The 15438-nt window shown below is 44.9% G+C and overlaps 1 protein-coding gene across 1 annotated transcript in view; it reads right to left on the minus strand.

The window, feature by feature from the left end:
• The window catches only part of SMOC1 (SPARC related modular calcium binding 1), a 134775-nt gene that overhangs the window by 56415 nt on the left and 62922 nt on the right, over positions 1-15438 (minus strand). The window contains exon 3 of the mRNA XM_087819567.1: positions 14665-14777. Within this exon, the coding sequence (XP_087675693.1) occupies positions 14665-14777 (113 nt within the window). The remainder of the gene's footprint in view (positions 1-14664; positions 14778-15438) is intronic.

Below are 15438 nucleotides of genomic sequence, written 5' to 3' on the forward strand. Positions count from 1 at the left end.
AGCCCCAGCCAAGGCTAGTAGGAACAGAACTAAATGCATGAGTAAGAGCTTAAGCCCAAAGCTTTGTTTCAAGGGATATAATCTGCCCTCTGGGCTCAGCAGGTCTGTAGGGCCACAGCTCACTGAGTACGCCCATTATATCCCAAGGACACGTGGGCACTGCCTCCCAGCCCCCAGCCAGGCCCACAGGCCCAAACACAGCCCCTTTTCCCCAGGGCCTTCAGCATTTTCCTCGGGCCAGGTCCCAAGGAGTAGACTCCAAAGTACAAAATCTTCAGGCTGGAAGCTACTTCCAAGTCCCAGAGAACTGGAACCAAATGCGGGCTTGTCGCCTCTGCGGCCTGAGGCACCCGGACGCGGGCACGCCTGCCCGGTGTGCTGCGGAGGAGGGGCGGCAGGTGGCAGGACGCGCAGGCGTCGCCCAGCAAGGCCACAGCCCTTTGCTGAAAGGGCCCCAAGTGGATTAGCCCACGACTCTCAATCAAGAGAATGTTTGTAAGTCGTCTTGGGGAGTTTGCAAGATGTGTCCTTGAAGAAAAAGAAGTTACAGAAGGACAGAAAGCAGTGGTCCTAAAGTCAGACTGCAGCCCACCTTCCTTAGCAGCCCAGCTCCACCAAGCGCTGAATTTCCAGCCCGCTGCAGCCTCAAAAAGGTTGAGTCAACCCATGCCTCAGAATGTCCCAGTCTATTTAAAAAGGGGAGATAGTAATACCTACCTCACTCCATTGTCGATGGAATTAAATTAGGTAACGAAGATAAAGCACTTAGTTCGCACGGTTAAGTACCCAGGCAAGCTACGCTACTTATTATCACTGTGTTATTTTTCAGCAAACTGTCTATATACCTGAAAGGGCACAGCCAGGTTCTCTGATGGGAACCAAAGAACATCCTATGACCAGCCACAGAGGAGGGAGCAGTCTGAAACCAGCAAAAAGTTTGAAAAGTTTCAGTGGAGGAAGGGGAGGTTTGTTTTCATGTAGCAATAGCTTTATTACACTCAGAGGAGAGAAGGAAGGCTTCTTGCAGGAAAAAGGTCAGGATATCAAGTCTACAGAGCTGACGGTTCACACACATCAAGACGCAAGTTCTACCTAGTTTAGCCTCCTTCTTGGCAAACTTATCTATTCTTTTGAACTAATAAGTTATTTATTCTTAGTTCTACCTCCCCTACCCCCAGCCTCAGATTAATCAACTCTCGGATTAATCTCTGGGAAAAACAAGGGCCAAGAGGAATTGACAAGGTAATGAATTGTTCATTTCTACTATCCCACTGTGCAGTTCTGGAAACGCAGGGTTGTTCTGGCCCCAAAGGTACAAACCATGGAATTTGCTCCTTTCCCACTCTGGAGCATCCTGGGAAGGTTGAAATGTCAATTGACGTGTCCTTCCTTAAGAGATAAAAAGTGTTTGTACATCAGCCTAAGTGAGGTTACTCTCTGCTTAAATGGACTGTTGAATGTAACTGATATTCCTAAAGGTACTTTAAGACAGTGCGTGCTTAGGTAAGTAAATTTCATCTCTCACTCATATACTTAGATTTTTGGATTGGCCCTGGATGGATAGCTCAGTTGCTTAGAGTGTCATCCAGATATGCCAAGGTTGCAGGTTCAATCCCCGGTCCGGGTACGTACAAGAATCAACCAATGATGCATAAATAAGTGGAACAGCAAATCAATGCTTCTCCCCGCCCCATCTATCTATCCCTCTCTCTATAGAATAAAATAAAATAATTTTGACTTGAAGTCCTTTGTATAAACAGCCCAATGGTATATTGCAAGTCAACCTCTGTCCAAATTAAGACAAAATTTGAAGTTATTTTAAGCCTGTTAATCTTCAACATTAGCCCAGCTCCTGGACACTGGCAGAATGAGGGAGGCTGGCACTCCCAGCAAATGCAGCTGAGCGATGAGTAGAGAGGAGCAGAGCACACACCAGCTCACAGGACAGAGCGGGTCAGGGAGTGAATGGAGGAAAGCACCAGGAACAACAAAAGAGACAGACGGACTCTGCACATAGACAGCAATAACCACAGGCACCATGCCCCAAATGGACAACGCCACCTTTCTACTTCACAGCGGCTTTTCAATCACCACCAATGACCTGTGCGTCACCTCATTCAGGCCTCAGCCACCCTGTGTGCAGGTCTTTCATAGCAGAGGCACAGGGAGCGGAGATAATTTGTTCAAATGTCACAGCTAGCTCCTAACAGCCTAGGAATGCACATCTCCATCCCCAAGCTCTGGTAAAATTTCAGAATGGACCGAGCTGGAGAAAAGGTGAGCAATTACCAATCTAACCCAAACATTTTACAAATGAGGAAACCGAGACCCAGAGACAAAGAGGTGGCTTGATGGCCACCACCTAGTTGTGGCAAGTGGGAGGCGTCCTGGTGTCTGAGGAAACGGACTCTCTTTGTGCCTGTAATTCTCCAGCAAATGGAACTCTTTTGGGGGGAGGAGGTGGATATGGGATAAATATTCAGATCAAGGAGGCAGCTGGAAGAGAGTCTTTTGCTCCAGTTTCAGTGAGAGGTGTTTCCTGGAGTAATTTGGGGTACAGCATGGGGCCTCTGCTGCACTCAATGGCCAGCCTGCTTTCCTTTGGTTGTTTTTGGGGGTGTTTTTCTGACAGGGGTGAGACCTCACATCCCAAAGTTCCTGTCTGTCGTTGGGCTTTTACTTTCCCTCCCGTGAAGGGTCCCCCGCTTCCTTAGGAGACCAGTCTCTTCGGCACTTTTCTTCCCCGTGCCTGATGCCTTTAATTCTGCCACTTTGACACAGTGATGAATGCAGCTCATGTCCTATGGGTGTGACTAGGAATTATTGAGGATGTGGAGCTTCTCTAGCCAAATGACTTTGGAAATACTGGGTTAACTAAAATTAAAGGAGATCGCGACTGCAGATCTCAGAGCCTTAGATCACTCCACGACTTAACTCTTACAGGACAAGATCATTTGCTGCAATTCCTAAACTTATTTAACTGTGGGACCTTTCCTTAATTTTGTGTAGGGCACATTTCATGGTATAGTGTTCTCTGAAATTTGCTTTTTTTTTTTAAAGGCAGTATAATGAAGCATAGGGCCTTGTCATATTTCTTTGCTTCTCCCAGCCCTACTTTTCTACAGTCCGGGTAGCAGGCTCTCATTTCATTCATTATTCTTGAAATAATTTCCCTCCGGCAAGCCCCCACCCCCTTTTTTCTAAGGCATTCTCCAGCTCTGTATCTGTTAAGAAATCCATCTTGAACTGCCTCAGACCTTCACTGACAACTGGGATCCCCTCCGAGGCACAGCATCTCCTCACTCTGTGGTTTTATTTCCCCTCCCCCGTTTCTTTGAGCTTCTTTTGTAAAATAGAAAATGTGAACCATATGCAAAGAGACAGCCTTGATTCGCATCCTTAGTAGCAACTACCAAACTTGTACTGAAATGACTACTATCATGTACCTGAATATTTCCTGGTGGGAAAGAGTTAAGCTAAAAGCAGAAGGCATGCGGATATTCGTCTCTTTTGGTGGTGGGAGTATGAGGCTGTCATTTTATTTTTAATCTGCCAGTTGCTCCAAATCAGTTAGCAGATCTTTCCGATTAAGCGAATGCACAGTGAAAGTTAAGGATCTTACTGTGGGTCCAACTGCTCGCTTTGTTTCAGGGCAGCCATGTTTTCATTTTGTTGGCTTTCCCTATGGCACCTCTGAGAAACTTGTGTTCTCCCTGGGTGCCATGGCCTAGAAGACTGAGTCTCCAGGCCAGCTGAGGTTGCCATGCACCCCCAGAACATCTCTCTCCATCAGAAGCTGCAGGAGAGCATTGCTTAGTGGGTGTGTATTAGATTTACCTGGAAAGCTTATGAAAACAGATGGCTGAGCCCCACCCAGAGAGTTTCTGGGTTCATTAGGTCTGGGGTCAGCCAGGGAATCTGCATTTTTAACAAGTTCCCAGGTGATGCTGTTGCTGCTGGTCTGGGGACCACCCTTCAAGAACCACTGTTTTAAAGGAAAATTCTCATTCCACCCTTTCCTGCAATTATCATAAAACACTCAAGCAATAAGTAAAAAATTTTCTAGGTGGGAACGTGCAAACCAGGAGCCTTGTGACCGTACTTCTTTCCAAAGTTCTTATATTTCAGTTGTTTTGATGGCACATGGTCTTTTAACTCAGGGATCTGGTGATTGCAGCATTAAGTGTTCTGGGTGATTTCACATGTGGAATGAGTCTGGCTGCAGTGAGGAGTGGGGCAGAAGGAAGGGATGGTACAATCCTTTTGGTCCACTGAGCCTTAGCATGCTTTTTGCATGTTTTTTCCTCAGTTTGGAAAAAGTTATCCCACTAATGTCCTCCTCAGCTTCAGTCAGGTTTGGCTCAGAAGCAAGAAGATGCAGAAGGAAAAACATAGCTTTGGAGCCAAAATGACCTAGGTTTAAGTACCATCTCACCCACAGCTGTGTGACTTCAGTAACGTCACTTAACCTCTCTGAGCCTATCTATGAAATAAGGCTAATAGCACCCACCTTGGAGGTCACTGAGAAGACAAAATAAGACAAGATATACAGGGTGGGGGGAAAGTAGGTTTAGAGTTGTTAGGATGGAATACAATAATTGATAAATAAATAATACGAGACTAAACACTGTTGTGCGTACCCACAACTCTAAACCTACTTTTGCCCACCCTGTCTAAAGCATCTAAAGTGGTGTTGGGTGTAGAGTATGCGCTCAGCATAGGCGGACTCCATCCCTTCCCCTTCCCTTGTGCAGGGAGAGTGGAGGCCAAAGCTGCAAAGCACAGCTATTCTTGTTGGCTGAAGACACTGTCCCCTGCTCCATGCCTGTCTAGGGAGGGCTGTCTGCTAAGAATGAGGGATTTTCCTTTTATAGTATTTCCCTCATCCTCCAGAATTTAATGGAGGAGATTCAGGAAGGAAGATAACCCTTCAATTTAAAATCTTCCTAACTAAGGGCTTCTTTGTTGATTATGTTTTTTATGAGATGATGGTGTAATGTGGCTGCCGACACCATGTGAGTTAGAAGTGGCGTGTTTAGAGCGAGACGGTCCCATTCTTCCCCAGGCTGCGATGACCACCTCCGAAATCTTGTGTTCAGCTTGGGGAAGGACACTCTATATTGAATTCAGAAGAGGCCAGGAGGAAAGAGAGGCGTAAGTCCCGATGACACGGGAATGAGTGATAGAACTAAGGATTTATGCCAGGACAAAAAGAAATATTTGTTAGCTAAAACATAGGATTTCACAAGGACATAATAGTGTCTGTTTTCAAGTCTTTTTGTGGAAAGTGGGATTTCTGTGGATTCTGTAAGTCCCACGGCTAGAACTGGGGTCATCTGTTGGAAATTACAGGAAGACAGTTCTCAAGTCATTGTAGAGAAGGGCTTTCCAACTAAATTGTCCCAAGTACATTGTATATATTGTCACTGGTGGTAATAAGCTTCCTGTCTTTGGTGGCAATTAAGCATAACTTAGATGACTACTTGGTGAGAAACTGTCAGTGGAACCTGAGCCCTGGATTAGGGCAGGGCAGGGAGAGGAAGGAGATGAACCAGGTACCTCTGAGGTCTGCTTTAACCCAAAAGTTCTGTGACTCTACAACCCTGCTTTAAATTGAACTTTCACTGCTTAGGAGTAAGGTGGAAATGTATAAACTAGTTTTCAATTGTCAGTGTTAATACCATGCTTCCAAGTATATGATGAAGACCTTTTTTTCTTTTTTGTATTTTCTAAAAAAATATGAACACTGTGCCCCCAACACACACTTAAGATATATTTAAAACCTGGGTAATAGGGATTCAGGGACTCAAAAGCTTCATATTCTTGACTCCTGACGTTTTGTTTGGTGCTTAGAATGGCCCAGGTTTTGTAAACAGTAAATATGGTACCTGGTTCATTCACTTTTATTTCCATTTGGTGGGGGGGTGTCCAAATATGTTTTTATGTTTTAAAAAAACCCAAAACATTAAGAGTCCTTCTTGTGTAGGAGCTTTGCTTAGATCTGAACTGTGAAGATATGGCCAGTACTGGGCCTGCAGGAGTGGGAGCTCTTTCTGCTTCCCATATCTGACTTCACTTTTAATTAAATTTTCTGCTTTCATACCTCCCTCCTGTGTTCCTATTACCTTTCTCTACTTTGACATGGAAAAAATCTGACCCCTTTAATTCTGCAAAAGAGTTTAGTTGATGGACCTGCAGGGTCACCTCCTGGCATGTTATATGCACACACAGTGACGTGGCAATAGCCCTAAATGTGGTATTAATGGCTCTGCCTGGAAGGTTCCTGAGTAAGTGCTTGCTGTAGCCTACTGTGTACCTACCTACCTGGTTGAACATTAGCTACTGTCTCATAAAATCCTAAAATGTGTGCAAGTTACCTCCCAGGAGTCTTCCATTTAAGCTCCTTCCCAATGCAGTGAGACTCCCTCCCCTCTCCAACGGCACCCCTGCTTGAAGGCCTTCAGCCCTGCTCACCCATTTCCCAGGATGGGAAGTTAAGTTCTCTCTGCGTCAGACATTCCATCTGTGAATTGCTCTACCTGTAAAAAGCTCTTCCCTATTTTGAGTCAAAATCTGAGTTATTACATATTTTATTCAGTGATCTTAGGTGGCTCTGTGAGACTATTCAGTAAAAAGCTATTGTCATCCACAGACAAACAACTGAAGATGGCGCTCGTGTATCCCTTTGGTCTCCAACCCAACCGTCTCTGGCTCCTTTGATTAATCCTCATGGGACATAATTTCCCAGCCTTACTCACCTGAGTCACCCCTGGCTATGCTAGAGGCAATGGCACTTTAAAAGATGCAATGTCCTAGCCCAGCCGGGCGTGGCTCAGCGGTTGAGCATCGGCCTAGGATCCAGGCGATTGGGGTTCGATTCCCGGTCAGGGCACATGCCCAGGTTGTGGGCTCGATCAATGACTCTCTCATCATTGATGTTTCTGCCTCTCTCTCTCCCTCTCCCTTTCTCTTTCTGAAATCAAAAATATATATTTTTTTAAAAAAGGCATTATCAAGAAAGTAAAAAATCAACCCAAGGATGGGGAAAATATTTGTAAATGATATGTCTGATAAAGGTCTTGAATATAGAATGTATAAAGAACGCTTACAGCTCAATAATAAAAACAAATAACTGAATTTAAAAATGGACAAAATATGTAAACAGACATTTCTTCAAAGAAAATATACAAATGGCCAAAGAGCAATGAAAAGATGCTCAGTGTCAATAGTCATTAGGGAAATGCAAATCAAAAACACGATGAAATACCACTTCACAACCCACAGGATGGCTCTAATAAAGAAGACAGCCAGTAATAAGTGTTTGCAAAGATGTAAAGTAATTGGAACCCTCATACATTGCTGTTGGGATGGAAAACGGTATAGCCAGCTTGAAAAACAGTCTGTCCGTTCCTCAGAAACTAAACATTAGAGCAATTCTAATTCCAGGTATATACCAAGAGAACTGAAAACATACATCCACACAAAAACTTGCACCCAATAGTTCAAAATAGCACTTTTTACATTAGCCAAGAAGTGGAAACAACCCATGTGTCCATCAGCTGATGAATGGGTAAACACAATGGGGTATATCTGTACAATGGAATATTATTTGACAATAAAAAGGAATGGAGTACTGATTCATATTATAACATGGATGAACCTTGAAAATATTCTGCTAAGTAAAAGAAGCCAGTCACTAAAGACCACATACATATTAAATGACCCCATTTATATGAAATATCCAGAATAAGCAAATGCATAGAAATAGAAAGTAGATTAGTGGTTGTCAAGGGCTAGAAGGAGGGGGAAATGGAGAGTGATGGCTGATGGGTACCGGGTTTCTTCTTGGGTGGTGAAAATGTTCTGGCATTAGATAGTGAATATACTATAAACCACTGAATTGTGTGCACATACAGGGTAAATCTTATGGTATGTGGATTATCTCATACAAATTATCTCATATCTCATATATCTCAGTAAGGCTGTCATTTTAAAGAACAAAACCAGGTGGCCTGCCCCCGGGTAAGAGTTTGCCAGCCTCTGGAGCTTAACTAGCTCTCCCATTTTACAGCTGAGCAACCTGAGACCTGAAGAGGACAGGAACCAACATTTGCCAAACAGCAATTTTGTGCTAAATAGTGGGCATTTTCATATAAACCATCACCTGTAATATCTGATTGTTTGGAACAAAAGCAATTCAATGAAAAACACCTGAAAAGCAAATAGTAAGATGCCCTGGGCATGGTAGATGTTCAACTTGTAAAAAAACGAATATGTTTATTGAGCACTTAACAAAAAGGGGAAAAGAAAAGCAACCAGTCAGTAGCCCAACAGCGGGTCTATGGACCATTACGCCATCTATACATAAAGGATGGGCTTTTAACAGTGTGACTGCTTCAAAAAACACACACAAGTTGGCCTTGTACATGGTGCAGAAGGCTGAGGGAGCCCAAAGCAGGGTACCGCCCACTAAAACATACAGAACTGGCTTTGTTTGAGGGAATCCAGTGGGCTGAAGAAGCTCAGGACACTCCAGCTTATGGATGCAGCCAGGGTCTCAGTGCTGGAGTGTTCTGAGCCTCTGGGCTTTTTGGGGACCTCTAGGCTCATCAAAGGTAGGACAAACCCTTTTCACCCTATGAGGGTGCTCAGCAGGCCAGCCTGTCCAAGTTTAATCAGCTGAGGCCAACAGAGGCTCACAGTCCATGCAAATCGCCGATTCCTCCCATGCTTGCTGGGGATCTGGAAGACGGAGGCCCAGCTGGGAAACCCAGGCGTTTCCAGGGCAAGCTAGTCACACAACTCAGGCCTGCAAGGGGGACTTCAGGAAGCGCAGCTCTGCACTGTGGGGGCGGGGAGGAGCTAAAAAGCAACATCAACATCAAGACCTGCTCATAGCTCAAGCCCAGGCACTTAGGAACTAGGCAGCAGTTCCCTAGGTTTTGGCAAATACAACAGTAAGAGCTATAGAAATGCCGACAAGGGGAGCCCACTGCCTTTGCCAAAAAGCCACAGCACATTTTCTTTGTGCTTCCAACTTCAGAACAAAGCATCATGAAGAAGAAAGTACAGCTCCCCAGGCCCCTATATGCAAAAAAAAAACAACAAAAAAAAAACCTTCAGGAAATAAAAAAGTATGTATATATGTGCATTGGTTGGGGAACAGTGATTACAAGTAAAAATGACGAAAGTATTAGTGCCAGACAGAGCTATATCAAGAAAGACTGTTCCTGGAACATGGAGCTCAAAGGTGGGAAACCTAACACATTTTTTCACATAGAAGTAACATTACAAGTGGTGTTTTATATTCTATAGTATTATCAGAACTACAATTCATCTACGCAAAAAATTAAAATGGCTTGGGAATGCATTTGATAACAACCACTAATCAACCACATTGGTGCTCAACACTAAGGAAGGCTATTTGGTACCATGCCTCAAGTGTCTTAAAAAGTCCATGCCCTTTTGACCCAATATTCACCTTCTGAAAATCTAATCACCAAGTTTCCAGGATTCATGGCATGTTCATACAATGAAATACAAGGCATCCATTTAAAAAATGAGGTGGAGCCCAGCCGGGCGTGGCTCAGCGGTTGAGCGTTGACCTAGGATCCAGGCGATTGGGGTTCGATTCCCCGGTCAGGGCACATGCCCGGGTTGCGGGCTCGATCAATGACTTTCTCATCATTGATGTTTCTATCTCTCTCTCTCCCTCTCCTTTCCTCTCTCTGAAATCAATAAAGATATATATATATATTTAAAATAAAATAAATAAATAAAATAAAAAATGAGGTGGAATTACATGTAATTAACCTGGAAATAAGTCCACAATATAATTAACTTAAGAAAGTGCTATAAAATGATATATGATATTATAACATTTCTTTCCTAAAAAGTACACACAAAATATAAATCTAGAATATTATAAACTTGATTGTTCTTATTTCGGGAAGATGAAATCCTTGGCTTTACCTTATATATTTCTGTATTGTCAGAATTTTTTTAAACAGTGTAACTTTTCTATTTAGAAAAAAAATGAAACAGTTCTCTCTTTAATTATTTGATTAATTAAGTCCTTAACATACATACAGATACACTTATGTAAAATAAACCTTTACAATACACCATTTTACTAGCTGCATAGTGTGGCTATGTCACAATTTGTTTAAGTAATTCTCTATTATTGGATATTTAGGTTGTTTCCAAATTTTTGCTACTATAAAGCAAAACTTAGATGGAAATCCTTGTGGCTAAATATTTGCACATATTTTTAATTATGGTCCTTAGACTAAATTCCTAGAAGTAGTATTTCAGGCTCAAGATGTGGGTACAATTAAAAACCTTTGGCCCATATTGCAAAATCATCCCATAAAAAGTCAGTACAAATTTACTCCCCTAACTGCAATGTGGGGGTTGCTTTTTCCCTTCACTCAGGCCTATTTCCACTTTTACCAATTTGACAAGCAAAATGACACATCATTATTTTCATTTGTATTTCTTTAATTACTAGGGAAAATTACATCATTCACAGTCACTTATTGGCTATTTGTTATTGTATAATCTGTTTGTTGATATCTCTTGTCTACTTTTCTACTAGAATCTTTTTCTTTCTGGTTTGTAAGAGTTCTTTATGTAATATTAGTCCTTTGTTATTAAGGCTAATATATGCCATTTGCCTTTTAGTTTTGCTTAAGTTTTTATGTTTAAAATTTTTAAATTTGTATATATTTTCTCAACAATAAAATACAATCCAGATTCTAAATTACTGACTCGTAAATGGGCATTTGAAATATAACCAGTTGTACATATGTGATCTCGTATACTGGCTACTTTATCATATGTTCTCATATTTTTTCTGCATGTGAGCTCCTTAAAGGCACAGGTCATGACATTTCTCCAATCCCCACAGCAACCAGCACATAGCCCAGAACACGGCAAAGCTCCAAACTATCTGAGATTAAAACAAAGCAAAACACTGTACCTGGGATTTGCTTTGAAGCAATCCAGTTTGGGGTGGAAGATGAAACAGAATCAGCCACATGTCCATCATTGTTGAAGTTGGATGATGGATACATGGAATTCATTATACTATTATTTCTACTTTTTTGTATACTTGAACGTGTCCATAATCAACAGGATTTTTAAAAATGTCTGCATGACTGATTAGTCAACAGCATCAGAGAGGGGACTTCTAGAATAACAATGACGATGAAAATAAATTACATTTACATCAAGGACCCTTCTGTAGCATAAAAAAGTTAAGACTGTGGGCCTTGAAAATAGGCATGCTGGGTGCAATCCTTTCTAGCTTAGTGACCTTGAGCCAATTATTCAACCCCTCTGAAGCTCGGGTTTCTGTTATAAATAAGGTTACTAATAACTACCTCAAGAGGTCCTAGAGAAGATGAATGGGTATAAAACTCAGTGCCCAGCACCAAGCAGCACTCAATAAAGAGTTGCCATCATTATTGCCCAGTGATGCACAGCTTGACAGGCTCCAGCCAGCGTTTCCTGGTGGTGGTGATCCAACACCCTTCCACCACAGCTGTGATTTCTATGGATCAGCTCAGGCACTGAGCAACCCAGTTAGAGAACTTGGTGGAACAGATGTAAGGAGTCATGTTCCTGGTACCCAGAAGAGAAAACAGATAAGGCCGCAGCAGAGAACGAAGACCACAGACCCCCGACCTTACTCAACAGGTCACCAAAGAGCATTAACTCCATGTTCCAATGATGCAATCAAGAACAAGGGTGACGGAGCCCTGACAGCAGGTTAAATTCGCAAATTTAACCAATCACTGGTGTCACCTGGGGAGCTTGAAATACTACGACGTCTGGGTCCCAGAATTTGATTTAATGGCCTGGGGTGTGGATTAGGTAGGTGCCAAGGTTTTAAAAAATCAAATGTGATTTAATATGCACCAACCACTCTGCTGTGTGAGTTGGTGTGGAGAAGTAAGGAGGGAAGGGACAAGGGAAAACAAAGAGAACAGAGACCATTGCCTCCCACGTGAACCCCATTCAAGCCACCCCAGTCATGTGGTCCCAAGCTGTCTGCCATGCCAGACAAACCTAGTCCCATTTGGGTCCCTTCACTCCCTCCATAGCTTTCAAGAGTGTATTACTGTCATAATTCATAAGGTTAACATATGTTATTAACACCAAGATGTGTGCACAATAACATTATAAAGAATACTAAATGTTAAATTAGCCATAGCTGATCTCTGGGTTTGAGTCTTAAAAAAAAAGTCCAGCTCAGTGATAGCGGAGGCTGGGGGAGGGAGAAAAGCATTTGTCCCCTCGCCTTTTGGCAGACTGTCAGTGCGACTGAAGCACACTCAAAGAGGCAGCCTCATTTTGTGAAGTTATTGCAGGGGCTTTGATCAAGGGGAAAAGCACATCCATTTCCATCACTGTAACGGGGCCCGGCCGGCTGTCTGGCTGCCTGGCTGCCCACCGGGGCGACTAGCCTTGAGCCTGCAGACACATGGCAGCGCTTACTGTGTCAGACAAATGAGGGGTTCCCGACTGCCGAGCCAACCTTTGCTGAACTTTGGGGGCCTCTCACTTAGCAATTCTGCCCTGACTAATCGGGAAGTTCCTCTCCCCGGCAAACACCACCTGGCCCGGCCTGGCCTCGCCCAAACAAAAGCTGGCCAGCAGCTGTCTGTCACGAGGCAGCAAACACTTCAGAACCAGGAGGGCAGGGGTCAACGGTTCTCATAAGCAACACATTCAGGATTACACAAGCCTAGAGAAAGGGGGGGGAAAGATTTTGCCTTCTCCCTACCACCTTTACCCCGGCTTGGCCCCAAACACAGCTGAGAGAGGTCTGCTTTTCTCTCCCACATGTGAATTCTCAAATCCATATACAAAGATCACCTGCATCCTTTTAATTAGAATAAATACTACAATAGAACATTGATGAGGGAGCTCGTCGATTTTCACATTTGGGGAGGTTCAACAAAAGGTTTTATTTTCCTTATGTGACATCATTCATAAAATCTGGGGAAGATGTGAGTAGCAGAACCGGAGTGGAGATGGAGATAATGATGATGACAATGACAGATATTTATATAGCAGTTTATGTGGTTCAAGTGTTTTACATGCGTTAACTCATTCAGTCCTCATCATAACCTTATGAGGTAAGCTATAGTAATACTCATTAATGATAGTAATAATAACAGTAACATAATACGTATAATTATTATTATTACGTATAATAAGGATACTATGATGCAGAGAAGTCCAGTGACTGGCCTGAGGGGTGGGGGCTGGGAGTCATGCTCAGGCAGTCTGGCTCCAGGATCGGTGCGCTAACCACAGCACTAGACAGCCTCCTGCCAGTCCACACCTCAGAGTCTCCTTTAAAACTGCCGGTTCAGAGAACAGCGGAGTCTGGAGGCCTTAGAAGCCAGAGGGAGCTGAGTTTGCATCCCAGTTCTGCCGATCTGCATGCAGCTGTGGTTGCATCTTTTGTAACTGGGAATGACAGCACCTACCTCAAGGCCCGCGCGAGGCTTAAGTGAGGAAGCGAGTAAGAGCACCTCTCTCAGGGCTGCAGCCAAGGTCAGTTTAACGCAGTGGCCCTCAGTCCTGGATGAACATTGAATCAGCTGGGAACTTTTAAGACTATGAGGCCCAATCGATTCCCCACCGCCCCTCCACATTTCCTCTCAAGCAGGAGGTCAGTCTGAAGTCAGCCATACCCTGGGCCCAGCCTGAAAGGAAACCTGAAACCCCAGGGGACCCAAGGCCAGTCCCCACCCTTGGATCCACAGATTCAGAATTTCAGGGAAGCTTTGCAACCTCTGGCGGCTTTGCTTCCATCCCACCCAGCTCTCTTCCACAGAGGGAGTGGAGACACCAGGACCGTCCCCAAGCATGGGCTGGCTCCACCTTGTCCAGGGACCTTCCCCATGTTTATCCGACAGGGCCTTCACCAGCCGCCTCCCGGCCCAGGTCGAGTCCCACCTGCAGCCTAAAAGCTTAGGAGTAACCTGTCGTCCTTATTGTCCCATGCCGCCTGCGTTTCAGAAATAGTCTGTGCCAACATCGGCATAGCCAGCGTTACTTTCACACAAAGCGCTGACCAGAGCAGGATGAGAGGTGACTGCCTGAAAAGAGATTTTAAAATCTGCGTGTGCGCAGACCCTCTAGTGTGCGTGCACACGCGTGCACACACGCAGACACCATACACCGCACGCTCACTCACACGCCCGCACCTCCTCCAAGAAGCACAGCACACTTTGTACTCAAAGGGATCCCTGCTTAATTTGAGGACCTGGGGGAGCACGCAGGGGGAGCAGTAAGCAGTGAAGGGAACACCAGGGTTGCCTGTGGAAACTGGCAAGGAGAAGAAAAAATAATCAGCCTCCATTTGTCAGAAGAGAAAAATGGGGAGGGCCAGCGGGGAGGACGGGGACCGAGCAGCGCCAGTTTCCTGGCGCGGCCTTCGTAGGCCTGCTCAGGCCGCGCTGCCAGCTGGAAAGGGGGAGCGTGCAGGGCCCAGGAGGGGAGCGTAGGCACCAGAAGGTAGCTCAGAGGGTGTGGAAGAGCCCTCAGCTGTTTCTCAGAAAGCAGGGCTCAGAGCAGCCCTGCACGCTCGGCACCCCCTCGGCCCCTGTCCAGGCACCAGGCGGGGAGACTTGGCCGAGGCCTCACCTGGGTAAAGGAGCCATCCTCGCCGCACTCCGGGACAAACACCGCCTCCTGGGGCTTCTTGGCTTGCTCGAGGGCCTGAGCCCGCTCCAGGCGACACTTGCTCTGGCCAGCGTCTAGAAGAGGAGAGGAGCGAGCGTATTTCATGCTTCGCTGGGGTTCCACAAGGGCACCATGGAACCAAGCGGCTGCCCAGCTCTGGGAGCATTGAGGAGCCCGCCACCTCCAGGGAGCCCACACACCACCCCGGCTCATCCAACAGCACAGGCAGGGCCAGTGAGTGCCCTGGCTGATCCTCCCCATCCATGCTATTCTTTAAAAACTGGGGGTTGCATTTATATCACGCTCTACTTATTTTTCTCCCAAGTATCCCCCACCCATCCCAGGAAAAAAATGTTCCAAGTCCACTGTTTTTCACTGGGTTTATTAAAAAACCTGCAAGCCCCGGGGGCCTCGAAGATGTTTTCTAGTTTGAGAATGGCAAGTACTTTCTTTGGCTCTAGAGAGGCTCTAGGGTAGTCTGCTCAGCCTCCCACAATTCCTATGATGGTTCTAAGCAGCCCAGAGTCACAAATATAAATATCTACAGGGTGTAGGAAAGTGACATAAATTAGAGAATCATTCAGCTTGGAGACACCATAGGGAGTGCTGAGGACCGTGACAAACTGGAGAGCAGGTTCCCCTTTAAAGGAGGTAGCTGCTCCTCAGCTCTAGCCACGTGTTGCCTCGTGGGAGGGAACACAGATCTAATATTCGCAGAGCTTCCAATTTTTTGTG

Source organism: Miniopterus natalensis, chromosome 1 (genome assembly GCF_054644295.1).
Source record: "Miniopterus natalensis isolate mMinNat1 chromosome 1, mMinNat1.hap1, whole genome shotgun sequence".
NCBI classification, from domain to species: domain Eukaryota; kingdom Metazoa; phylum Chordata; class Mammalia; order Chiroptera; family Miniopteridae; genus Miniopterus; species Miniopterus natalensis.